This window comes from Vombatus ursinus, unplaced genomic scaffold (assembly GCF_900497805.2).
Source record: "Vombatus ursinus unplaced genomic scaffold, bare-nosed wombat genome assembly UNPS02014942.1, whole genome shotgun sequence".
In the NCBI taxonomy this organism is placed as follows: domain Eukaryota; kingdom Metazoa; phylum Chordata; class Mammalia; order Diprotodontia; family Vombatidae; genus Vombatus; species Vombatus ursinus.
The window spans coordinates 4,491,167-4,519,003 of record NW_020954720.1 but is presented as its reverse complement, the minus strand read 5'-3'; the positions used below and the strand labels follow the sequence as shown (position 1 = coordinate 4,519,003).

Here is a 27,837-nt window from a genome sequence, read left to right as displayed (position 1 = left end):
GATAAAGAGTGTGTGTGTGTGTGTGTGTGTGTGTGTGTGTGAATGTATCAGTGTATAGTTCGCAGGAAATTTAAAAGTATTTTAATACAAAGGAGTGAAAGGGTTCAATTATTCTCTAGGAATTTGTCATTTTCCACTTCAGGAATTCTAGGAGGAGGGATTGTTTTGTTGGAAGATGGATGCAGAATTCTGCAAATTTTTAAGAATAGATTAGCTTCCTATACTTTCTCTGTCTATATTGCAAGCTATAGGTTTTTTAGAGCTGGAAAGAACTTTAGAATCCAATCTTTGATTAGTGCCTTATTATTACTGATATTTGGAAAACAATACATGATTCTAGAGTTCCCCAATTACAAGTACATTAGCAAAAACCAGTCTTTAGAAGACACAATAGAAGATATTGACTACTGGTTGCTTGGCTGTACCTTATATGCCATAATCGGAAAAATGGGGGAGGGGCCTATTCATCTTTATTTCATCCCTTGGAGTGTTAATTCTGGTGTAAGATGGCTGCATTTCTTTATCACATCACTCTTATTCTTTGCTTTAGGATGTGCCTTTTCTTTATTTCTTTTGCTAATGTGGAGCCCGGTAGCTCTTTGTTCCCATTGTGCCGTTTCTTCCCTTCTTTGTGTAACAGGAATACTGCTTACCCGCATCTGCTACTGAGCATGCGAAAAATCCTTCCATAGAACCTTTACTTAGGACTTTCATTTGAAGGACTCCACTTTTCCAGGTTTTAGTGACTTCCAGAAGAGACTGGAGATAGATTGAAACTTACAAAAAGGGGAGTGCAGGGTTAGGTCTTAGTTTCTAAGACAGGTTTAGATAGACAGATGGGGATGGTCAAGGGCAGCTATCACACCAGAGCCATACTTTTGTTTATATCAAAGATTTCCCTTGTTTGTTTATTTGTTTATGGATACACTTCCACTACTCATTGCACTGGAGCCTGGAATAATGATCAACAACATAAGAAAACATATACATATGCATACAAACATATGTATATATACATATACACATGTGTATACAGTATACATATATGTACACATGCATAAATGTATTTATTTATTTAGAACGTTAGCATTTATTTAGCATTTACTAACTACCAAGTACTGTGCTAGTTACTGGAGCTACAATGCAAGGAATAAAACAATCCCTATTCACAGGGAGCTTACATTCTTCATGCAGTCTTAAGCTATTTAAGTTTTTAAGTTTAGGTTAAATTATGTAAGCACACCATTTAAGTACACACAAAGTAATTAAATAGGTGATAGCTTGGGAAAGAGAATACTAACAGTTGGGGTAATCAGTCCTAGGTTTATGCAAAGGATTGTCTTGAAGCTGAGACTTGAAAAGAGGGACCCAATGAGGTGGAGGCAAGAGACCTGTAGTATAGCCAGTGGAAGCTTAAAGATGTATGGTGTGAGGAACAGAGATAATGCCAGTTCATGTTTTTAAGGCTGAAAAGGTGATTTGGAGCTAGGTTGTGAAGGATTTTAAAATTTAAACAGAAATTTCCAGTTCATCTTACAGGAAAATAGGAAAGCACAGGAGGTGATTGAGTAGGAAAGCGACATGGTCAAATTTTCAGAAAGCCCCTAAAAATTACTTTAGCAGCTCTGTGTAAGATAGACTGGAGTAGTGAAAAACCAGTTAGGAGGCTGTGAACTAAGGTGGTTAACTGTGTGAATAGAGGAAAGTGTTTGGTTTCAAGACATGTGGCAGTAAAAGGCACAAGATTTGGCAACTGATTCAGGTGAGGAAAATTGAGCAAGCAGTCTAGGCTAATGTGGAAGTCACAAGATCCGGGAGCCTGGAAGCATGATACCTTCAACCGAAATAGGGAAATTCGCTAGAGGGGAAGATCTAGTACTTTGGAATGCTGGGGGTGGGGCACCAACATTCTATTCTGTTGCACTAGTCTAGTGGTCTGGGACAAAGCTGAGTCTCCAGCCATGGTCATCTAAGTATTGGTGGTTTATTGTGGTGCCTGAAGTTACAAGCCCAAGTATCTTTGAGGAAGTTAGAGGAGGAATTTCCCAGGCCTCTTGAACATCAGTGGTGAGGAGAACCTCAGTGTCACCTGCTTATTTGAAGTAAGGTTGCTGGGAAACTTGTATATTCCAAGTAGGCTGGATATGGCTTTGTGGACTCTACAAATACCTGAATATTGTGGTAAGTTTAAGGCCACCCTAGACTAGCTCAGGAACTTTGTCCACATTGATGCTCTATGATGGGAAGGACTAAATTGTCCTCTAGATTCCTGGTTCTTTCCTGAAATCCTTGCACCTGTTGGGCTGGGGCCGACAGATATCCCTGGATCCTTCCCTGTGTGTGTGTGTGTGTGTGTGTGTGTCCTCTTGTCCAAGATCTCACCTATCCTATGGATCTGTTAGACTCCTCTTGGATTCCTACTTGTTCCCGCCTCAACTCAACAAAAATGCTATTTCCTTCATTGAAGTTTCCCTTCATTATCCCCTCCTGATTCTATCAGGCCTTCCCTCTTCCCTGCTCAAGTGTTGTCTACTGTCCAGCCTCCTGGGTCCTCAGATATCTCCTAGGTAAAATAAGAAGGTGATGACCTCAAAGTTGCCTTGTATCTCGTAGATAGGCCTTTTCCCACATTTGCTGAAGATGGAGGGAAGGTCCCACCTGGCCTAGTGTTGATGAGGTTTGGGGTGCTAGGACCCGGAGAATGCCATGGTGGTATCCCCTGGAATGAATTCACACACTCAAGCTTTCTCTTAGTCAAGTGGCAAAAGTTTATTATGACACCAATAGAAACAGGCAAGGTTTCTAAGGGAACCTTCAAGATAGTGAAGATAGTTGGGGGGGGCTTATATGGAAAAGGGACAATGGAAAGGAATACCAAGGATGCTCAATAGGTACTTTAGGGACTTCCAGGGATATATCAGGGATCCAGGTGTCTTTGGGAGCAGGTGGCTATAATCTATGGATGGTAAAATGCAGGGAGTCTGCAGAGATAACTCTGTTGATACCAGACATTAAGGGAGGAAAGACAGTTGTTTTGTTTTGTTTTTTGTTTTGTTTTGTTTAATTGCCAGAGACATGGACCTTGGAAAGGCATCAGAGACAGAGTCCTTGGGCAGGCACCTTGGGGTAGAGTCCTTGGGCCAGCAATCTGCACTGATAGCTTTTAAAGGAGGAATTATAGGGTCATCCCTGTCTGTATCTGTAAGAAGGAGAGAATTTGTAGGGGTGGGGCTGGGTTACTAAGACATGGTCTTAGGGCTTTTTGGGGTACAGGTCTCACCACCCCATCAATGTGGCCCAGAAAGGCCTAGAAATAGTATTTGTCACAAGGGCTAACAAGTAAAAAAAATAAGTTTCAAAAAAAAGAAAAGTAAAGAAAAGCTAGGCCTAGGTTCCATAACCTCACCTCCCTCTACCACCTTCCTATGAAAATATAGTCAATAGAAAAAATAGTGAAAAAGAAAACTTCCATTGAAGGAAGTGGGGATGTTTAGATTGGAAAAGAGAAGACTGGGAAAGGGTGGCAGATGATGACTGAATTCAAGTATTTGAAGGGTTGTTGTGTGAAGGAGATAGACTTGTTCTGTTTGGTTCCAGTGGGAAGAACCGGAAGCAAAGTGTGGAAGATGCAAAAGAGACAAATTTAAGATTGACGCAGGAGAGATTCTCTCAGTACTCTCTCAAAGTGCAATGGTGGTTTCCCTCTTCACGGCTATACTCACGCTGATTTGTTAACTCTTTGTTGGGCACATTGCAGTGTGTTACAGTGGTGATTCCTTTCCTGTATGACCTTTTAGATCCTTTCCACCAAGCAAATTTGATTCTAAGAAAAGCTTCTCAAATCATTGTTGTTGTTGTTCATCCTTCCTTTTGGAAGGGGACCAATGACGTCATGAGGTGATGTCTTGCCTTGAGCGTGAATTGCATTTAAGTCCTCCTACACTTTGTGTATGTGTTGCAATGCCTCACTGCTTTTCGAATCAGTATAGTGTGCGCGCCCTGTATTTGTGTGACTGTGAACTAACACTGATATTCACAACTATAGATTTTTCTTAGCAATGGGTGGTGAATAAGCCCACAGCCCACCTAGAGCCTGGGTGTTTGGTCTCCCGGTACATTAGCTTTCTAACAGCAGGCACTGTTGCCTACTAAGGTACTTTCACATCTCCTCCCCTAGCACTTAGGAAACAATGTGCGCCCACCACACAAGCTGGGTCAATGGCTGGGGATGAATGAGAGGAAGGAAAACTTTTCACAGTCTGCGAAAACCACTCCCTTAATTAGGCACCTGGGCAGAGGTTCTCGACTGCTGGTTTCCGTTCTCCCATCAAGACCACGAGCCGGGGATCCGGCACCGCCCTTTCACAGTTCACAGTTCCCTCTCATCAAAGCGCATCCCCCAACCGCTCCCACGCCACGCCACGCCCCCCACCCTCACCCGGCCCCCGCAAAAACCCGGAGCCGCGGAGCCCTGCTCTTGAAAGCCCTGTGGGACCGGAGGGGGCTCCAGTGAGCATGTGCAGAAGAACTTGGTGGCTGCCCGCCGCTCGATCGCTGGCTCGCGTTCGCTCGGCCGGACGAGGCCGGGGCAGGTGGCTGATGCTCTCAGGGGGCTCGCTCTCTGCACCCGCAGTGCTGGCCGCCGGGCTCGGGCAGGCGGGAGGAAGGGAGGAACGGCAGCGGCAGCGGCAGCGGCAGTCCCAGCTCGTGGGGACGGTGGCCCCGGCCTCGGTTCCAGGGTCCGGGAGCGGAGGATGGAGGCGGCTCTGCTGAAGCCGCCCGCGCCGCAGATGATGGCGGAGCAGGTGAAGTGCTCCCCCGGCGGGGGCGGCCCCGGAGCCGGCTCCGGGAGCGTGGTGAACGCGGAGCTGGAGGTGAAGAAGCTGCAGGAGCTGGTGCGCAAGCTGGAGAAGCAGAACGAGCAGCTGCGGAGCCGGGCGGCCAGCGCTGCCGCGGCCGCCGCCGCCTCCTCCTCCTCCTCCTCCTGCTCAGCCTCAGCCTCCTCCTTGACCTCCTCCGCCCACCCCTCAGCGGCCACCGCCTCCCCCGGCTCGCACCTGCTGCTGCTCCCGCCGCCGCTGTCCCCGCCGGCCGTGGCTATGACCGTGACCGTCCCGCCCGCCGCTGGAAGCCCCCTGAGCTCCCCGGCCACGGGCGCCGCGGGGGGATTGGCTCTGGCACTGAGCAGCGGGGACAGCGGCAGCAGCGGTAGCAGCGGCAGCGGCAGCCCAGCATTCCCGGGGACCTACTGCCTGCCCAGCCCGGCCCCGACCCTCCTGTGCAGCCTGGCCCAACCCGAACCCTCCTTCGTCTACTTCAAACCATCCCCCGCCGGCTTCCCCGGGCCCGGAGAAGGCGGAGGGGGAGGGGGAAGTGGTGGGGGGCAGGAGCCTGGGGGCTCGTCTCCACTGGGGACGTCGGCCCCCACCTCACCCGCTCCGACCCTGCTGGATGAGGTGGAGCTGCTGGACCTGGAGAATGGATTCTGCAGCCAGCTGGAGGACGAGTATACATGGTATTGTCGAACCTTTCCCAGTCTTTCTCCCTCCTTTAATTATTCCAGCCCTTGTGCTCATCTCATAGCCCTGGGTCCCTGGAGCGTGTCCAGTTGCCCTGGCCTCGAGGGAAGGGGTTATCTGTAAGGATCCTGGTCCCTGGGGTCCTACATGTCCTGTGGGAGGCTGAGGGCTTGAAATGTGCCCCTCCCACACCCCGGCCTTGCCCTTCCTTCTCAGCTCCATCCTCCCTCCCTTCTTCTGAGACCTTGAAGGCAACTTTGTCGCCTCCTCCCCTCTGATACAGGAAATGGTGGCAGTGACAGGTGCAAACAGCTTGTGTCACTCCAGGGATCCTGGCTCTCCTTGAGCGGGGGCGATTAGTTTTCATTCCCTTGAGGGAAAGGAGGTTCTTTTCCTGAATCGCTGGACCTCCCCTCTCCTCCCTTTTTGCTGCTATACTTCCTGCTGAAGAGTCTAAGCGATGAACTGACCATCTACACCCACTTGCCTTTTAATCCTCCTTTTGATACAGTTGATGGATCCCATACTTCTTATTAGCATTAACCGGAAAATCCATATGATCTTGTTTTGCTGCTGTTTAAATCTGCTTTTCCGTCACTATTACCTTTTTCCATTAGGGAAACGGAATCATTCTATTATCTGGATTCTCTCCCGTCCTCCACTCCTATGTACTATTTGCCTGCTAATATTCCCTTTTTGCTCCTTTGAAGGGAATGATTTTTCCTATTTGAGGAACAGTTTATCTTTTTGCCTCGATCTGAGAGACCTGGATTGGTGCAGTCATACATTTTCAGGTGCTGCATTTCCATTGATATTTTATTCTTGCAAGATCTCCTTTTGAAATTCTGACTTGCCTTGCAAAATGTGCTGACTTCACTGGCTTTCTCCTCAGTTATGGATGTCAGAAATGTGGACATAACTAGGGAGTCCTAAGCATGTGTGTGCTCGGTGGACATTTGCTCAAGGAGCTGTGGACTTAGTTTTTTTTTTTTTTACTTTTAAATTCAGTTGGAAACTCTTCACCTCTTTGCCTTGTCATTCCAGTACTGCTTACTCCTGGAAGAGTATCCTTTCCAACAGGGATACCCTTTTGCAAAAGGCTCTTAATTAAAGTTCTGGGTAGTCTAATTAGTGGATTCTCAACTGATGACCAAAGCCATCAAGCTACAGCTTAAATGGGGTCCTGGTTCTAGAGCTGAAAGGGACCTCAGAACACATCTAGTTCAACTCCCTCATTTTCCTCATCAAAATGTGACCCAGGGAGGTTGTGACATATTCACCTAGAAAAAATTAACAGCAGTCTTGCCTAAATAAGAGGGGAATGAAAACTGATTTTGGTCACTGGTTATACCTTTGAATTTGTTAACCTCGTGTTTTTCAAGATAAGTCTTGATTCTTTCCCTATTTTCACAGGTTTATTGCATAGATTGCATTTTTTAAATTCAGTGAAAGAGAAAGTAATAATAATAAGGAGAAAGCTCACCAGCCCTAATCTAGGGGAAGAGACTAAGTAGGGCAGAGTCTCCTTTGACAAAGTATTTGTCTGCCCTAGGCAAGGTTTAAAATTGTAACACCTGGTGTGTTAACTGTCCACTAAAATATTTGTTTCTTCTCTGAAACTCAAAACTTGACAGTGACAGGAAACCCTTTCCCCCCCCCCCCAATTGCACATTCTATGGTGCACAGAATTTGTGGCACTAAAAATGTGCATTTTTAGAAAGGGACACTTTTGTCTCTTTAAGCAGCTGCTTCTATTGCCTGCCCCTAAAAGACACTCAAGTGATTCCTCTTTTCTTTTCCTAACTACTATCCTGTAGGCTTCTTTCTTTCTGTCCTTTTGTGTGATAGCCCCAGATTACATAAAGAAGGATAAATCACTTTGGTACTAAGCCTTAAGTGTATGAAAGCTTAAAATATTCACAAGTGTCCAGAACTTCTCCATTTGATACCTGTGCATGTGGTTCAGTTCATAAAACACCAAATATACTCTAAGCGTTCTGATTTAAATCTTTCCCCCCAAAGATTAAAATGCTATCTGTCTTGTAAGTTCTAAATCAGTGACATAGCTGTGTTTTTAATGATCCTTAGCTAATTTTAGTGATTTCAATTACATTAAATAAACTATTACTGTATTTTATGAAGTAATGAGGGTGTAGATATTTAGATGAGATTTTTTTAAAAAAAATATAAGATAATTAGCTAATTTTAGTGATTTTTTTTTTGATTCCATAATGTAACTTATGTAGAGAACACTATGCTAGATGGAGTAATGGGGGTTAGGATAATATTAGGATTAGAAACCCTGCCCTCATGGAGCTTATAATAGGATTTTTACATATATATAATATATATATATAATATATTATATAATATGTATATATATATGTGTGTGTGTGTATGGAACTGTTCACAAGAAGAAAGTCTCTATGAAAGGTAGAGTTCTTAACCTTTTTTTTTTTTTTTTTTGGGGAGAGGGTATGGACCCTTTTGGCAGTCTGGTAAATCCTGCGGATTCTTTTAAATGCATAAAATACATAGGATTACAAAGGAAACTAATTATATTGAGGTATAGTTATCTAAATTAAAATTAAAAAGTAGACCTCTGCAAGTTCAGGACCCTTTGCCAGAGGAAGCATTAGACTCCTTATTGAAGAGGTGGTATTTGAATTGGGCTTTAAAGGCTGGGTAGGAATTCAACAGCTGTAGGTGGAAAGGCCTGGTAAAGAGGGCATGCATAGTGAGCAGTGGCATGGAGACAGGAAAGCAGCAGGGGGTGTACAGGCAACTAGTCCAATTTGAAACAGAGATTACATAGAGGGGACTAGTGTGAAATAGCTCTGAAAGGATAGCATAGTGCCAGATTGTGGAGGGCCTGGATGACAGACTCCCAGACATCTTATTAGCATTAATTGGGAAATCCATTTGGTCTTGTTTTGCTGCTGTTTAAGTCAGATATTTCCATGCTTATGACCTTTTCCAATTTTATTCTGATAGTGAAATGGAACTATTTCAATTCTCCCAACCCAAATACAGTACTTACCTGCTAATATTTCCTTTATGCTCTCTGAAACTACAGAATTTTCTTCTTTAAAGAAGAGTTTATCTACTCTGGTCTCATCTTGCAGACCCAGGAGTTGTGCAGTCATATATATCGTGAGAATTTTGAGGAGGGCAGTTAGACAATGGGATCCACACATAAGGAAGACTACTTTGGAAGTGAAGGCTATATGGGGAGGTGGCCAAATGGATGTGGGAATATAATTTAAGAAGCTAATGCATTAGTTTAGGTAATTAGGGATAATATATTAGGGTGTATGAGGATGGGAATAGAGGGAGAGAATATGAGATGTTGCAAAGAATTATACTGTTATCTGAAAGGTGAGGGAGATGGAAGAGTCAGAGATAATACTGACTTTTGATCATGGAAGACTGAGTGGAAGGTAGTGCCACTGATAGAAATAGTGAAATAATTAGGTCCACGCTTTTTTTGGGAAAAGACAATAACCTAGCACAGGGGCCCTTTGACTGAATAGGGCAGCACTTGAGGACCTAGAGGGCCACATGTGGCCTCTAGGCCGCAGGTTCCCCACCCTTGACTAGGTTTTTGACGTATTGAGTTGAAGGTGTTGGCAGCACATGCAGGTGGAGATGTCCAGCAGACATTTGGGGTTACAATTCTAGAGGCTGGGAGAGGTAGTAGGGCTGTAGATGAAAATCTGAAAGTAATCTTAGAGCTCTAAGAATGAATGAGATTGCCAAGAGGGAGAATGTAGGGAAGAAAATAAAATATGACGAAAGAATTGTGTGGCACATGCATCTTAAAGGTGTTAGGAAGAGGACAAGTAGCCAGTGTAGACACAGAAAGGCTAGAAAGGTAGAGTTTCAATAGACTGATGTCCCTTAAGCCAAGAGTATCCAGAAGTAGGTGAACTTGGATGAGAAAAAAAAATACATCTTATTTCATTATAAATGGTTTCCTTTGTGATCTTATATGTTTTGTTTTGTTTTTTGATGTTGTTCATTTGTTTTCAGTTGTGTCTGACTCTTGGTGACCCCATTTGGGGTTTTCTTGGCAAAGATACTGGAGTGGTTTGCCATTTCCTTCTCCAGCTCATTTTACAGGTGAGGAACTGGAGGCAAATGGGGTTAAGTGACTTCTCCAGGGTCACACAGCTAGTAAATATCTGAGGCTGGATTTGAACTTGAGTTTTCCTGACTTCAGGCCCAGCACCTTGAGAAGCAATCCATAAGCATCACTAGACTACTAACAGGATCAATGACATAAAGTTAAGAGCCATTTTAGCAAGTGGTCATCTAATGTTATATAGAGATCAAGTTGGATAATCTCAGAATGGAAGGGACATTTGATTTAGCAGTTAAGATGACACTAGAGACATTAAAGTTTCAATAGTGTGGTGGAGGTGCAAATAAGACTATGAGAAGTTGAATTGAAATAGGGTAGTGAGGAAGTTGAGGTATAGGCAACTTTTGGGAAAAGTTTGGCTGTAAAGAAAGAAGCAAGTCATTAGATAAAAGGTAGAAAGGTCAAAGGCAGATTGGGAAGGACTGCTGAGCATGTTGGTAGGCATTTGGGAAGAGAGGCTGAACGAAGCCTTTTGGAATAGCTTTCATATTACAATTTTAAAACCTGTTATGTTAAGAACAAGCTGACTTGAATAACACTTGTCACTTATCTGAGAGGTTTTTTTAATTTTTTGGGGGGGGAGGTTGCCAATTTGATGTTAACATATTACTAGCAAGAAAATTTCATTTTTCTAACAAGGAAGAAGAAATGTTTCCCAAGCATTTTGAGATTGTCTCCTCTTTATCATCCTGACAGATACTGCAGAAACCGTTTCTAGGATTTTGTATCATGATTTGAAGGGCCAACGTCCTTAAGATGTTGAGTTTATCTTTCGTGTTTTTATTTAAAAATGAGATGGCATTAATTTATATAAATTCATATGTATGTACATATATACATATTTGCTATTACAATTTTAACTTAATTAATTGAACTATGCTGCTCTTTGGTGTCTTAGGAAGTGATGGTGACACTTCATAAAATACTTTTTGGTAGTTGAACTTAACATTTGAATGGAATGTTTAATACTTATTTTAGGAACACCTTGGTCACAGAAGACTAAAGAATAGCTACTCACCTTGAACAGCATTAGCTTTTGACTTTGGAATAATTATAGAGGGTAAGAAAAAATCAGTACATGTCAGCAAACTTATATGTGATATTTTACTAGTCATTTACTAGGATCTTTTTCTTTTACTTATGAAGGACCTTATGGCAACAAAGATAGACATAACTGATAATTCATATTCCTTGATAGATTTTAGTTCCAGAAAATTATATATAGTCTTTTGATGGAACTTCAGATAGTGATGTAAAGTTTTAAATTGTGGGGTTAATACAAATTAGTCTTTTTTTTTAGGTGAGACAATGGGGTGAAGTGACTTGCCCAGGGTCACACAGCTAGTAAGTGTCAACTGTCTGAGGCCAAATTTGAACTTGGGTCTTCCTGAATCCAGGGATGATGTTCTATCCACTGCACCATCTAACTGCCCCCTAAAATTAGTCATTCTTAACTTAATACATATGGAATAATATTTAGTACTTCGTAATCCGCTAGACTCTAAGCTCCACAAGTGTCATGTTGAAATTTTGAATCTTCATCAGTAACTTTGTACAATCACCCTTTGTATGGAATAGATGCTCAGAAATATTTCCTGTGTTGGGTTACATCCATGATCTCATCTTTGGGTACTCCTTCCATTAGTTTAAGTTGTAACTTTTTAATACCTTCTTATCCTGATGAGTTTTCCTAGTGATGAAATTACTAGGGGGAATGATGGAGTCCAAAGGTACATTACTATCTGTCTGGCTTGTCTGTCTGCTTGGCCTGTCTCTGCTTGCCTGCCTGTCCCATCTCTCATCCTATCTAGCCCAGGCTAGAAGTGTCTGGGCTATGTGCAACCCAGGTTCACTTTGATTGGCATGGGAGCTTTGACCTATTTCATTTTCTGATCTGGATTGGTTCACCCCTTCTTAAGCAACCCGGTGGCCCTTGTTTTCAAGGGCTTTCCATATTAACACAGACTAACTGTAGGTACCCTATTACCTTAGCCCCTGTAGTTTAGAGCTCCTGAGCTCAAGATATCCTTTAGCCTCAACCTCTCGAGTAGCAAGGATTATTGGTGTGTGTCCTATGGTCAGTCAGCCAGTAAACATTTATTAAGTACCTACTATATGTCAGGTTAAGCACTAACAATACAAATGTGGGGAAAAAAAACAGTCCCTGACCTCAAGGAATTTACAATATAACAAGGGAAGAAAATACACAAAAGGAGGCTGAAAGGGGTGGTGGGCATGATGGAGGAATGCAAAGAAGTACGAAAAGAGTACAGCTGGGTGGAAATGAAGAGTTGGTAGTCCTGAGCCCCACTCCTTATATTAAATGGAAGTTTTGAGGCTCGTGGTTCTGCCTTCAGTCAGAGGTCCAAAGAGTACTGATGAAGTATGAGTACGAAGGTTGATTTGATCTTTCAGTATGATGAGGTTATTAGGGGATAAGAGTCCGAAGGAGTTCAAAAGGAGTGTACCTGGGTCCTATTAATATTTTGTGGATACCAATAGAATACCCAGGCTGTATGTTATTCTTCACTCTTACTACTTGACTTGTCCACCTCCTTTCCCAGTTATACATGTTGTTGATGATAGAACTCATATCAGATCATCATTGGTAATGTACTATTCCACCATCCTTTGGTGACTTGAAATTTTCATTCTTCTGAGAGCATGTTGTTCCATTATCATTGGGAAAACTTTGACGTTAAAAAACAAAACAAAAGAAATTTTGGTTGCTGAGCAGTTTGGGGTTATAGAAAGCCTTGTATAGATAGTTTCTCAAGTGCTGTTCAGCCCATTCTAGTCATCTGTAGGTCTATCTTTAATCAGCTGAAATACTTGTTCCTTATTTTATGTATGGGTATGTATATGAATTTGTACTTTTTCAATAACATACATAGTGGTGTGTATGTGTGTATATATATATATGTATGTGTGCATATATATATGATGTATGTGTGCATATATATGTATGTGTGTGTATATATGTATGTCTGTGTATATATATACACCTACAGAGATGGAATAACTAACAGTCTATCTGCTCAATTGTATATCTTAATTTGGAATAAATATGTATATTCTAATACATATTATTATGGACACACACACACACACACACACACACACACACATACACTCTGGTTTTTCTGCTGTAAATGGTTAGTCTGATCTCTTTGGCCATGAATTTCATTGAAGATGGCCTGTAATGTTCTGAGGCTAGAAGTAGTAATGACAATGTCATGCATATATAGGAACCCTTGAAAGAACCCTTCTGCTTCAATGAATCCTTCTTTGATTTGCTCTTTACTTAGGACTTCCTCTGTGTACTAATGCCTTAGGTGAGGATATGTCCTTTCTTTTATGGGACTTGATTTTTGATACTCATAGTATCATTGGAAAAAAAAAGATATTTCTGGTCACATGTCATAGACTTTTATGTACTTTTAACTTGGAAAACAGATATAGCTTGATGGAGAGGAGCCTTTCAAATTATTTTTTTATACTGAGTAAAAGTAATTTTTAATGTGTCTTATTAGAAATTTAAGACTGAATATCAATACAAATAACTCCACTGTCCTAGTAACTTTGTATTTTAATTAATTTCAATTTATGAAATATCAACACTATTTTAATCATTTCCTCTAAATCTTCCTTAGAATTCTTTGCCCATTCATTCTCATTTGCTTTTCCTCACATGTTCATGGTTAGAATGCTCTACTCTTCTAGTTATACTTTTTAAACTTTTCATTATTTCATAAAGGTCTACCCAGATTTCCTTAGATACTTGTTTTTATTGCAAAATACATTCCACTAAATTAGTGTACTATAATTTAACAATTTCTACATTGTTTCAAAAATTAAAAATAAAATTATGTTTTGAAACCAGAAAACAATAGGAATAATGGATTTTATATTCTCTCTACTTTTGTCACTTTTTTTTTTGCTTTAAGATGTGGCTAGCTCTATAAAAAGAAATCTTCAAAAGCTTACATATATCCTTCTTGTTTTCATTTGTAGACTACTTGCAAAAATTTTATAGAGATGTAAAAGACATGAGTAGATAGTTGCTGATTTTTTTCATCTTAAAAATCAAAAGCAGGCTTATTTTTGCCATTCTTTTGAAATCTTCCCCACTTTTCTATGTCTTGAAAAATTGATCTATGGGTGCTTTTTAATATTATTTTGATCACAGATTTCTTCACTATGTTTTGTTATAGGTCTAAGAGTTCTTCTCAACTTCCATCTTTAGGTATCATTCTAGTTTTCTAACATAGTATATTTGTTACTGTGAGGAAGAGTTGCATAATGAATAGATACTGAACTTTGAATCAAAAACACTTGGTTTCAAATTCTGACTCTAACATTTACAAAAGCTCACTTTCCTTGTCTATGAAATGGGGATAACAATACATGCAGTACCTAATCTATATGACTATTATGAGGCTTAAATTAAATAATGTATTTAAACTACATATTGCGTACTTTGAAACAGTTTATAAATGCCCACTATTTAAATGCCTCTTGTTGTTTTTAATCTAAAAATGATGGTTGCCCTGTCAGATCACTTGGAGAGAAAGAGGAAATACATTCAGAGCACATTAAAAGCCTATCACAGAGGTATATTGTTATTCATCAAGTCAATAAACATTTATTAAATACTTATGTGCTAGGCACTATGTATACAAATATGAAAAAAGAAAGACATGCCTGTCCTCGAGGAGCTTACAATATAATGGAGGAAGACCACAAGCAAAAGGAAGGTGAAAGGGAAGAGGAATAAATACTCAATATGGGGGAATGGTGGAGAAGTCAGAAAAGTTCCAGAGTAGTGTAGGTAGGTGAGAAATTAAATACATGAACTCAGCTCCCTCCTTAAATAGAGATTTTAGAGTTTGTGACTCTACCCTCCAATTAGAAGGGAGATGGTAGTGACGGAGTGGAGTCCTAATGCTAATGGGATCTTGCAGGATGATGAGGTTTTCCCGATAATGAACTTTCTGGGGCATGGTGGAGAAATGATATTATATTTTTATAATAATAAAAATAGGAGACTTCAATTATCTAGACATATCTGGCTGCATTCATTTTACCAAAAACAAAACATCTAATAGCTCTTTACTTGCCTTAAGGAAAATTCCATACTTCAAAAAGTGTAGGAATCGACTCTAACCAACCACTAGTGTGGAAATGACAGAAACCTTCCAGGGATAGTTAATATTTCCTCTTGGAATTTCTGATGTAGAATAAAAGAAAAGCCAAGCATATGCTGATATATACCCTAAATTTTGGGGGGACAAGACTTTATAGGTTTCAGAGTAAAGCTATGAAAGATCTCACAGGGAAATTAGCTCAGCAACAATGGGAATCACTCTAGAATTAAAATAGGAAGACATCAGGGGAAACAATTCTGATGAGGAAAGATGGGAATTGTTTCAATAATAGATTGATGTGTAGCACAAGAATTTCACCAATGTGCATGCGTATGTGTGCTCACATGTGTGTATAATTTGTACAGAAAATCATTATAAAAGTGTGGCATGAAGCCTTTCCTTTTAAAAATAAGTATAGTGAAGCAAAACAATTCAAGCCATTGGACACATCAAAAAATGTTTGCCTCATTCCAAAATTAACCACCATACCTACCCATTGGCAGGAGATGTGCTTCACCATCAGTTTCTCTCAAGTCATCAGTTATTGCTATTATTAGATTTCTTTCAATGTTATCTTCCTTTATATTTTCATGGTCATTGTATAGAAATTGTTTTCTTGGTTGTACTTTACTTTGCTCTGTATCAGTTTCTACAAGTCCTCCCAAGTTTCTCTGAATTCTTTGTATTCATCATTTCTCGTGGCACAATATTATTCCATTACCTTCATTCAATTTAACCAACTATTCATACAGTTTATGGACACCTGATTTCCCTTCCATTCATTACCATTACCAAAAAAAAGCCACTATATATATCTTTGTATAGAAGATATTTCCTACTGTCTTTGATCTCCTTGGAGTACATGCCCAGAAATGGTATTTCTTGGTCAAAGGGAAAATATTGTTTAGTGACTTTTTTTGGTCCAATTTCAAATTGTTTTCCAGATCACAATTTTACTGATAGTTCATTAGTGTGGCTATCTTCCCACATCCTTTTCAATATTTATGATTTTTGTCTTTATATGTCATCCTTGCCCACCTGATGGTATAAGGTAAAACATCATAATTGTTTCAATTTGCATGTATCTTGTTAATGATTTGGAGTTTTTGATTGCTTGCATTTCTTCTTTTGAAAGCCTATAGGTCTTATTCTTTTACCATTTATTCATTAGGAGGATGGTTCTTGTTCTTATATATTTGTATCAGTTCCCCCATATATCTTGGATATCAGGTCTCTGGCAAAGAAATTTGCTGCAAAGGTTACCCAATTAGCTCTTTTTCTTCTAATTCTAGTTGCATTGACTTTGTTCTTTCAAAAGCCTTTCAATTATATGTAGTGAAAAATGTCTATTTTGCCTTATAAAATTGTTTGTGTTTCTGGTTAATTAAGAATTCTCCTTACTAGCTATGTGACCCTGGGCAAGTCTCTTAACCCCAATTGTCTAATAAAAAAAGAATTCTCCTTGCCACAAGTGTGCAAAGTATCTCTTTTCATCTTTTTTATGATATGACCGTTTATATTTATTATATTTAGATCATGTATCCATTTTTAGTTTGTTGTGGTATGTGGGGTAAAGTGTTGGTTTAAACTTAATTTTTGCCAGAATTTTTTTCCTAGTTGTCCTAGCAGTTTTTGTTTAATAGGGAGAACTTACTCCAATAAGCTGGTATTATTGCATTTGTTGTGTATTAGACTACTATGTTTGATTGCTTCTGGGTTTTGCTTAGTAGTCTGTCCAATTGATAGTAGACTTTTCTATCTTTGAATCAATATCACATGGGTTTGGGCATTACCAGACCTCATACTAGACTCTAAAGTAGTGATCTGAGAGTAGTTCATTCCTACTCTTTTTCTTCAAAATTTTTCCCTCTGAGATTCTTGAATTTTTTCCACTTGAATGTTGTTGTTTTGTCTAGTTCTATAAAGTAACACTAGATAATTTGGTGTGGCACTAAATTTATTGTATTTTTATATCCATTGAGTATCTCTCTGAATGTCTGCCTTTATTTCTACAAAAAGTATATTGTAGTTTTGTTCATGTAATTTCTGATTATTTCATGATAAGTTGGCTTAGGAGGGACATTTGATGAGCTTGAGAGGAAGGAGCTGGAACATGAAGAGCTTTTGAATATATCTTGGTTAAAGATTAATTGAAGGAACTAGTATGTATAGCCTGAAGAAGAAAAGGCTCAAGGACAATAAGATATCTGTGTTTAAGTATTTGAAGGCCTGTCATGTGAAAGAGGGATTAGATTTGGTCAGAAGTAGGGACAATGGTTAGAAGTTATAAAGAGGCAGATTTAAGCTCAAAATCAGGAAAACCTTTACTCAATAATTACAGCTATGCACGAGTGAACTGGGCTGTATTAAGAGTCTGGGGGGTGTTTCCCCTCCCACTGGATATCTTCAAGTGGAGTTTGGATGCCCACTTGCGGGGTATGTTAGCAGGAATTTTTTTATTCAAGTACCATTGGATTAGGTGGTCGCTGAGGTCCAAGTCTTGAAATCTAATTTGTCAGTGTCCAGTAAAGACTACTCTTGAAACAATGGCAGATGTGTTCTATTTCACATCTATTAGTTATTCTCCTTTCTGTTCTTTCTACAAATATCCTAGGAGGATCTGGCTTAGATGACTTTCATGCCAACTTTTCTACACTTGAGTTCTCTTCACACTTGTTTTGTGAGGTGATACTGCTCATCTTCCATGAGGTTTTGCCAGTGAGTTTGTGTTGTAAACTGGTGTTACATTTGGCTACCATGTCTCCTGGCTTGGCAAGGAGGTTTGGTTGGCCAGCTTAGCTGGTTTTTAGATTCCTTTCAGTCTTTCTTGTTTTGTATTAAACTTCTCTAAGAAACTGAGATAATCATTGTTTTTTTTTTTCTGTTTCCCAGTTTTTTGTAGTCAATAGCCTCGACTTTAAATAGGTCTGGTTGGAGCTAATTGCATGTGGTGTCTTTTCATTTTAAACCAGTCTTTTAATTTCAATCAATAAACATTTATTAGGTGCCTACTACGTTCCAGGCATTGTGCTAGTTACTAGGGAGGCAGAAAGGGGCAAAAAGCATTCTCTGCCTTCAAGGAGTTTACAATCTGATGGGATTACAATCTTTTTTTTTTTGGTTTGTTTTTGCTCTAACCAGTCTATGATCTATCAGAAAATAGCTGATTCTTAAGTGATTTTCATGTTAGTATCCAATTATTTCTTCCTTTGTCAGATGTAATCAATTTTTCTTTTTGTTAGTGTTTCTGTTTATGATACCACAGCACCCTCTGACCCTGTTCTTGGAAAAAAAAACTGTGATGCATAGTTTTGAGGTTTCTGAGTAGTCTACAAACTTAGTATCCCAGTTTTTGATCTAGGACTGTATTTTTCAAACAGTTTTCTCTATTCTCCCCTCTGCCCCACCTTTGTATTGAAGATACAGAGTATTGAGTTGTATATAATTTAATTTGGGGGATCATGCCATTTTCTTCCTATGATTTCTTAACCTGTAACAGCTGTTGGCATATCAGTGGTGAAAGGGAAAAAAACACTGGTTCTTTAGTCAAAGGACATTGGTTCAAATCCTACCTTTCACTTTTACTACCTGTATGACCTTTGGAAGGAAGGAAATAACCATTATTGCCTACTAATTGCTAGGCACTATGTCAAGTTGCTTAATCTTCCTGGGCCTCAGTTTTTCCCTCATAAATGAGGGAATTGGTGTAGGTGGCTTTTGAAGTCCTTTCCAACTCTGTTATCCTATGATACTGTTTTCATAGTATTTTGTTTATGATTTCTATTACTGATGACAGTAATTTCTATTACTGATGACAGTATGATGACAGTGAAATGTTTCTTGTTGCTTCCAGGCAATGATGAAAGCTGCTTTACCAATTCACCTTTCCCAGGAGAATTTTAAAGCTTTTGGTTATGCCATTTAGCTGAAACTTCTTAATGTATTCTTTTGCTTTCACTTGTGGTAAGATTTAGTATGGGAGTGGTTAATTTATTTAGTTCTTCCTGAAAACTTCCATTGACTCTACATAAATGGTACACATTGCTAAATGGATACTTGTGGATGGTCTGAGGATTGTGTTACTCTAAGCATCCTCTTCTCTCTTATTTGCCACTCTGTGGAAGAGGGGAGAAGGTTGAAACAGGATTAAGAGAAAATGACATTGTTTCTTTCATGGTTTTCCCCAGTGATCTCATGAATAAGCTTCTAGTTTGTGAGCCTCTCTCATTCTTCCACCATCTGCCTCCTTCATTCCTACTCATGTGTTATTGAAAAGAACTGGAGGAAGTCACTCCCTTGCTTAAGTCATTCCTTATAGCTCCTTGTTGCCTCTAGTACATGATATAGACTCCTCTGTTTGGTATTTAAAGCCCTTTACAATCTGTCTCCGTGTCTTTCAGGAACAATTTTACATTATCCTATCCACCCTGCTTTGAGCGCTGCATTCAAGCCAGACTGTCCCATTTACTGTTTCCCGTGTATGACGTCTATCTTTCCTGCCTTTGCAAAAGCTGGCCCTGGTGTTTAGAGTGAGCTTTCTCATCACCTCCTTTTAGAATACCAAATTTCCTTTAAGGCTCAGCTCAAGTGCATCCTCTACCAGTCCTCTCTTTACTCCCAAATTACTTTGGGATTTTTGCATTTACTTTCCCCATATTTTGTATTGACTTATCTAAATACAGTAGGCAGTGTAGTTCAATGGAAAGAGCACCTACTCTTGAGCCAGAGGACCTGGGATCTAGTCAGTCATTCATTCGGCCAACTGGCATTTATTCCAGTCTAGCTTCTTGCTTACTATTTTATTATGACCTTAGAAAAGTCACTTTGATGTACCCTGGCCTTGGTTTCTTCATCTATAAAATGAGAAAGTGGGACCAGATAGTGTCTGAGATTCCTTTCTGTTCTCTATCTATACTTTGTTTCTCCTGTAGCGTCTCCAGGTCTCCTAAGGGGAGACAGCCTTTCCTTGTTTCTCTATCCAGGTACCTAGGACATAACAGAGGCTAAACTTGCTGAATGAATGACTATGCCTCTAACATAAAGAAGTTAAGGAGCAGGAGTGTCAGTGAGGTGGAAGAACCAGGAGAAAGCTCTTATCATAGAAGCCACAGGAGGCATTTAAGTATCAAGAAATTGTTGACAGAGTCAGCTGCCATAGAAATGTCGAAGAGGGCTGCTTCCTTATAGTTGTTTGTATACTTTTCTCCCTCACTAGACTGAGCTCTGTGAGATCAGCCTGATAAGCCTGTCTTATTCATCTTTGTTGCTCAGCTTCTCCTTCACATCCTGTTAGCCAGCTTAATATAGCTGAAATGGAAGAGTGCTTTGAGGTTGACAAGGAAGTATGGTTTTGTTAGTGATGCATGAGTAAAATAGATGTCTTGATAACTTTTGACAGGTCACAAGACATTGGTAATAGCAGTCAGTGAAATGATAACTTTCTGGAGAGCCAGGGGGAAAAAGACTGCAGGGAAAGACTGTTTTGGTTATGAATGTGTTAGTTTATTTTGGAAAACCATACCCACAGTATAGCTTGATAAACCCTAGGCAGGGGGTGGGGAACCTGTAGCCTTGAGGCCTTTAGATTCAGTCAAAGGGCTGCACTTGAGGACCTAGAGAGCCACATGTGGCCTCTCAAGTCTGCAGGTTCCCCACCCCTGTGGGTGATAAATATCCTTTAATTGTTCTCTATGAGAGAATGACATAAAACAAAAAGTAACCTAGTAGATCTTTTCAGAAAGAAAATTCCAACATAGCTATTGAAAGCGATATCCCTTCAGTCCTTTGCCTCATGCCTTCTGTTTCTGTAGCTGTATTATATAGTATGAGAAAGCTGATTTCTTGAGTCCTCAAGAAAAGGTTAATTATGTTATTCATGTTTTATATGTTGTTTACTAAGACTGGTATATGTAATCATTCCCTAGGGGTGCTGGTGGAGCATTGTGATGTGACAGATTTTCATAAATTCCAGCATGAGAGTTTTTTATTATTAATAAATATTAATACTCAATAATAAAAAATGGTTAAAATATGAAAATATTTTCCTTGACCTTCACTTTCAATTCAAGACCATTGCATTCCCAAGGTATTCCAGAAAAATTGTGTTAGTATATTTAAATGGAAAGCCAATCTGGATTTCTGGAAACTCTTAACTGTAAAGAACTTTTTCTTTTTAAAGAAATATTATTTTGAGAACATAAAGTAACTGGAACTAAGAGGCCCTTGGGGAAATAATTTCAATGACTGTGATTTGTAATTAGAATAAAAATTGCTATTTTAATCAACACCACAATTAACCTGATTTCAGTTACCTGGAATTGGGGAATGTTGTGGTCTGATTAATTGAATTTGATTAATCCTCTAAGGAAAAGTCATTTGTTGAATGCTTTTTGTTGATAGTCTTTCTAAAATACATAGGGTTAACATTTTGAGCCTACCAATTGCTATTATCTGGTACAGTGGTTATGTAACATGTAGGAGACTCAGCTGGAAATATTAGGGATCTTCCCTTGATAGGTACCCTCTCTAGAAGTTGCTTATTTGGCTGACATCAGAGAGAAATAAATGACAGATAGAATATAGAATCTAATAAGGGCTTATGAAATCAAAGGTTAGAATCTAGAGTAAAAGAACACCATGGAATGAGAATGGAATTACCCCACTGGTGGCCTAAAGCACCTGCTCACACAGAGCTGCAGAGGCCAACAAGTTAGAAGTTTGCTTTCTCCTTGGGAATATTTATCTAGTTTGGGGGAACATCTTATTTATTTTTTATTTTATTTATTATTGTTATTATTATTTTTGCAATTGGGGTTAAGTGACTTGCCCAGGGTCACACAGCTAGTAAGTGTCAAGTATTTGGTCTGAGGCCATATATGAACTCAGGTCCTCTTGACTTTAGGGCTGATGCTCGATCCACCGTACCACCTAGCTGCCCCAAGGGAACGTCTTATTTATAGAACTGTTGGAAAAATATTTCTAGCTAATTGGAAGTGAAAATTAAGCTTTTTCTTCTCTCTATACATTGTTCATTGCATACTGTTATTATCTAGAGAAAAGACAATATAAGCATGTTAAATACTATATTCTTTCATTCAAAGGCTGTACACATCTTCTAAAGCATGCACTCTCCCGGAGAATTCAATGAGCCCTCTGCAGTGGTGTCGACGGGTCCTGGATAATCCAACACCTGAGATGGAGGCTGCGAAACGTTCACTTTGCTTCAGATTGGAACAAGGCAAGTTTTGAACTATTTGCTCGTATTTTTTTTTTTTTAGTAATTGCAACTCACAATCACTGACTTGGTTGATTTAAATTTTTGTACTTTTATTATTATAATTGATACATGTCATTCTTAAATTACATTCACCATTTGTATATTTTATGCAATAAGGGTTTTTCAACATGGCCTTGTGAATCTCTGCACTTGCATTCTTTCCCTGCATTTGTTTGCCAAGGGTCCCTTTTTGGCGATTTTACTAATAGTGACAAATAATAAATGCTTGTTCTAATGGTCTGTACCTCTTTAGGAAAAGAGGTAATACTCTTATATTACAAAAATATTAGTAAATAAATGTTTTAGTCAGTTGAGGTTTACCAAAAATATATGATTACATTCTACAGTACCAATTATGATACCCATTTGTTAGCCCCCTTCCCTTGTACCTAGGGGAACTGGTCTTGATCTTCAATTTCTGATGGGTTTTTGAAGCATAAAGGTGTGTGAGAACATTGAAGCAATTATGCTGAGGCATCTGCTCACTCATATCCTCAGCAAATACTAGGGTTTCATTCTTAAATTCCTCTAGTTGGTAATTATTACAATAACTCCTTCTCTCACCTGGGTTCTTCTCTTTCTTTCTGATCTGCTGTTTCTAAAGTCAATTTATTACTCTTCTTTGGATTTTTACAAGGGTTCTACTAATTAATTTTTCCATTTAAATTTACCTAGTTCTTCCACCATTGGGAGAAAAATGGCTCTTAAACAAAAGGAAAAGGGGGCAAGAGACTCAAAAGCTAACTTGATCTTTCATGTAAATGTAGGAAATAGGTCTTGATCTTCTTTAGTGCCCTCCACCCCACTTTCCCTGAATATGCCCTGTTCATAATCTTTCTTGGAATCTGCCACTCAAAGCTTTTCTGAGTCAGTTGTCAGTTTGAACTCTTTCATTTCTACTGGAGATAGATTCCGTTTACAAGGGTAAGAATGCTCAATCTCTTTTAGAATCTGTTTCTTAGTCTACTCTCTAGGTATGGAATGGTTTGGGGAAGGAAATTCCTTATCTGGTTCTCAGGTTCCTCCCATGAGTTTCAGGCCATCTTACACTGACTTTGCAATGCCTTTCTTCAGCCTCCTGGCAATTTTGATGACTGTGGTCCTGGAAACCTTAATTTCCCACTTTTTTGTTGTTGTTGTTGTTAGTAACATATTTTATTGACACATTTCTTTCTTTATTTCTTACATTCCATTATTTCCCAATAACTTCCTTCCTTGTCCTCCTGTCCATCTTAGCCTAGGACCCTCCAAAAGTAGTGTAAGTAGGCAAAAGAAACCAACACTGCTCTTGTCCAGCAGTGTATGTCTCATGTCATTGCTGTAGTCCCCCACTTTTCTATCAGGAAGGAGGCATGCTCGTCCCTCAGTCTTCTGGTGTCAAGATTAGTCACTGCATTGAAGAGACTTTCACTGTTATTTTCCTTACATTATTGTGACCTTTTGTGTATATTGTTATCCTGGTTCTGCTTACTTTGTTCTATATCATTTTATGCAAATCTTCTCACATTTCTCTGAATATTTTGTATTACTTTTAATCCATTCTTCTCTGTCTTCAGTGGTTTGTATGATGCTGGTTAAGTCTGATTTTATATTTTAAATAAAAATTGGTTGCTCTATACATTTCTCCAGAATGGCATCTAAGCAGGGATATGCTGGTAAATGTTTTAACAAACAGCTCTCCAGGGGGAAAAATGTAACACTTTAAACTTTAATCTGCATTATTAATACTTTGTTTTCTAGACAACTAACAAAATAATCAAGTTTTGCAGATTTCACTCAACAATTGAGGTGGTCCTAGCATAGATTCTTGATTCCAGGTCTTTGTGTGACCTAGAGGCCTTAAGGACTAAGAAATCATTAGCATCATTATGATTGAACCTCTTCTTTCCCTTGCTGTTTTCGGAAAGAATCACTAAAGACTAACATCCTTTTGTAGTTCAAAGCCTGAGACTATTGTTCAACTTCCAACAAAATTCATTTGTGGAAAGGAATTCTTTAATATTTAGCTCCTTACAAGAGGTGAGTTGAAGGAAACATCCTGAGTCCAAAAATAATCTTCACTTGGTCCACCTCCTAGATAAAAAAAAAATACTTCTTAAGAAAATGACCCATTCTAGAATCACAGTAGAGAAATACTTGGAACTTAAAATAATTAGACAATTCCTACTAATAAAAGAGAGAGTACATTTCACAAACCCTTTTCATTGGTTGAAACTTTAAGAAACATGTCTCTTTTGAAGCCTTTAAATAAGAATTTGGAAGAGCTACAAAGGAAAGCACTCAGAATTCATCAAGATTTTGGAAAAAGGCAGATAGAGACCTTGTATTCTGCCCTTCTCATTTTAAGTGGAATTTTAAGAGCCCTGACATCTCTGCGGACTTGTGCTAGCTACTTAACCTCTGTCTACTTTCTTATCTGATAGATAAGGAAGAACAGTATCACTTTTTTGTCATTCTGGGAATAATGAGATATTAATAAAAATGTTTTGAGATGCTTAGAAAAAATAGGGAGAGCAAAATGATATAATAAATATCACATGCAAATATTAAAGAATGAAATAATTTAAACATGCTACTAAATTCTTTAAACTTTTTAAAAAATCCTTTTTATTATTATGAACTTAACAATCAATGTATTTCAAACGTACTTCCCTTTGCATAAAAAAAATGGAAAAAGAGTACTGCATATGAAACCTCGAATCTCCACTATGTTTAGTTTGTGGATTGTAAATTCTTAAGGCACTATTACCAAATCTGCTGAAGAATGTCTTGGGAATGAAATCCTTTATAGATACAACTTGAAAATCACTTGCATTCATATTCAGATTATATTTCTGGAGCCAGTCATCTCTTCAAGTTCATACTGCCAATAAACCACTTTAAAATACCCTCTATCAACTGGATTACCCAATGTCATCTGAGTATCATCATCTTAGAAACAAGTTCTATGTCCCTTCCTCCCTAACCCAGACTTTTTACCAAGCTCTTATCCCTATTCAGATCAAGTCTTCCCTAAGACACATTAGGTCCTTATCTTGGCCCATTCCACTGTGCCCTTTGGAATCCCCTCTCTATTAGTTGATTCACCCACATCTTCAAACTTTTCCTCCAACACTTTTTTTTTTTCAGGCAATTGGGGTTAAGTGACTTGCCCAAGGTCACACAGCTAGTAAGTGTCAAGTATTTGGTCTGAGGCCAGATTTGAACTCGGGTGCTCCAGACTTCAGGGCCGGTGCTCTATCTACTGTGCCACCTAGCTGCCCCCCAACACTTCTTCCATCTTTATGGTTTAATTAAAGTCAGATTATTATCTAAGAATACCCCACTTCTTGTAACTTGGGTTTCAAAGCTACTCCTTTTGTTACTCCTTCCAAATCTGTAAGATCAGGAGGAAAGGTTGACATACTCCCAGTTTTCTACTGCTACCTATAGAGCGTTTCTGTACTAGCCATCCTTGATAATCTTTCCTCTGAAGTCTAATCCATTTATACCACCCATCATCATACAGGGGAAAGAACACTGAATCTGGAGTCAGAGGACCTGGGTTCATATCCTCTGTTGCTTATTACTGACTTTACTATGGACAAATTATTTCCTCTCCCTGGCTTTAGTATTCTCATCAGTGAGATGAGGGGAATTGGACTAGATAGTCGCAGAGTTCCTTCTTTTCAGCTCTGTTTTATATCCATTCATTTAGATACTCAGTAGCCAATTTCAATGACCGTTGAAACTCCCTTCAGATTTCTGTCTTCAGTGCTACCATTTGCCTGCTCTCCTATGCTCAGAACTTCTGTGTGTTTATTATCACTGACCTGGACTGTTGCCTATAGAAATAGCTTCCTATGAAGTCTTCCTTCCTCCCTTCTCTTGCTTCCCTTTCTCTCTTTGGGCATGATCTAGTCATGCCACTTTTCTACTGGGAACTCTACTTTGACTCTGTTTTCTAGAACTTCTTTGCCAGGCGTTTGAGGCCCTCCACAATTTGAAACCTCCCTGTCTTTCCAGCCTCATGCTGCTCCCTTTCACATATTCTTGGTTGCAACTAAACAGAACTGTTCCCATCACCTGTATATTCTGTTTTATCCCTCCTATGCCTTTGTTTGCAATTTTTCCTATCACTAGAATCAGTCCCTTCTCCTTCCTTGATCCTGCCTTTTGTTGAATTTCTGAAATTTATGAAAGCCCAACTGAAATATCATTTCTTCTGTGAAGGCTTCCTGATTTCCTTTAATCAGTAAGACTGCACAATACTTTTCTTTCTCCTCTTATGCACATGTCATGCTTTATTTTGGTGCATGTGTCATATCCACCTTTATATTGTAAGCTATGTGAGTATAGTAGTTACAAACAGTAGACACTTACTATAATGTTAATGTTAATGTGATTCATTTAATCACACATTTATCTAAAACTAAACGTTTTGGGCTAAGTGTCTGACTTGCTTTGTTTCAAAATAAGAACTTACACAGAATACCTCTTCAAAAATTAAGTCCAACAACCTATCTACCTATAGGATATGATAAAAATCTATTATATTTTCAAAACTTAAAAAAATTAAATGTAAATCATTTAATTTAAAAGTTGTGCTTGATATCATAGATTTGGTATGTGTTATGATCAGATTCATTTCATTAACAAAGGGCAAAAAGTTAACAATGTAAGTGGAATAAATTGCATAAAGGCCATGTGATATTTGAAAATGGATTATTTTGTAATAGTTTGCACTTTTTTAAACTGTTCCATGTGAATTTATTTCCTTTAAATTGGTTTTGGTTTGAGAACCACTTTTTTGAAAGTAAGATAAATGCTGATGCTAATATTTCTAAAACTTCATTGTACTCCCATTATGACCACTGTGCAGGGGGATTAAATATTTCCCTCTTCAGTGTTCCGTTATGGGACAGTAATCACAGAACAGGATGTGAATACAGTTGTTTGATTATGAAGTAACCAATTAATACAGGCTTCCCTTTGGATAGGAATGCATAAATGTAGTTTTGTCCGTAAATAGAAGTTAATGAATCTCAGGCATTTATTATGTCACTTTAACAGTAGTATAGAAAATTGAGTCCAGGGTAGGAGATTGGAGGAAGTACTACTCATACCAGACAAGGAATACATTATTAGTATTATATTTCTTTTTAAAAATTAAACATTAAACATTATCTCTTTTCTCCATATTGAGAACAAGGAACATATTAGGGTGTGTGTGTGTATGTGTGTGTGTTCTGTCCCCTCCTGAGAGGCATACCCTAAGAGAACTGCTCTGGAAGTCAGTTTCTTAATCTTTAAAATGAGAATTGAACCAGATCATATTTACTCCTAAGAAGAGCTAGCATTTATATAGCACTTTGAGGTTTGCAAGGCATTTTACATACCTTATTTGATCTTCATCACAACCCTGGGAGGTAGATGCTTGTGGCTGGTGAAAGATGAAATGACTGAGGAAACAAAGGTATGATCTACCGAGCATATCGATTTATTAAGCAATACATGCCAATTGTCTAACAAAAGTGGAACCAGACATCCTTAGCTTAGGCCTGGACCCCAAATACAGGGGGAGACAAACTTTAATACATTAAAAACAATTAATCAAATGAGGCCAGTTAATTAAAAGGAAACAATGCAACATTAGATAATCTGATTTCTAATTGGATTAAAGGTTAGGGACTTTCCAAGTTGAGAGGTGGAGAGTGAACAGGTGAAATTTCCTGAAAACGGAAAAATAGGTGTCCCCTAAAATGTCTGTGA

General features: G+C 38.9%; 1 protein-coding gene across 2 annotated transcripts in view; it reads left to right on the top strand.

Annotated features, from left to right (window-relative positions):
* Positions 1-4,573: 4,573 nt before the first annotated feature.
* SLAIN1 (SLAIN motif family member 1) overlaps positions 4,574-27,837 on the top strand; it is an 82,621-nt gene continuing 59,357 nt past the window's right edge. Inside the window, exons 1-3 of one of the 2 annotated variants that reach the window (XM_027844519.1) lie at positions 4,617-4,944; positions 5,032-5,515; positions 21,911-22,047. In XM_027844519.1, the coding sequence (XP_027700320.1) occupies positions 4,755-4,944; positions 5,032-5,515; positions 21,911-22,047 (811 nt within the window). In that variant the 5' untranslated portion in view covers positions 4,617-4,754. Of the gene's footprint in view, positions 5,516-21,910; positions 22,048-27,837 lie in introns of both variants that reach the window. The other variant, XM_027844520.1, reaches the window with a different exon arrangement.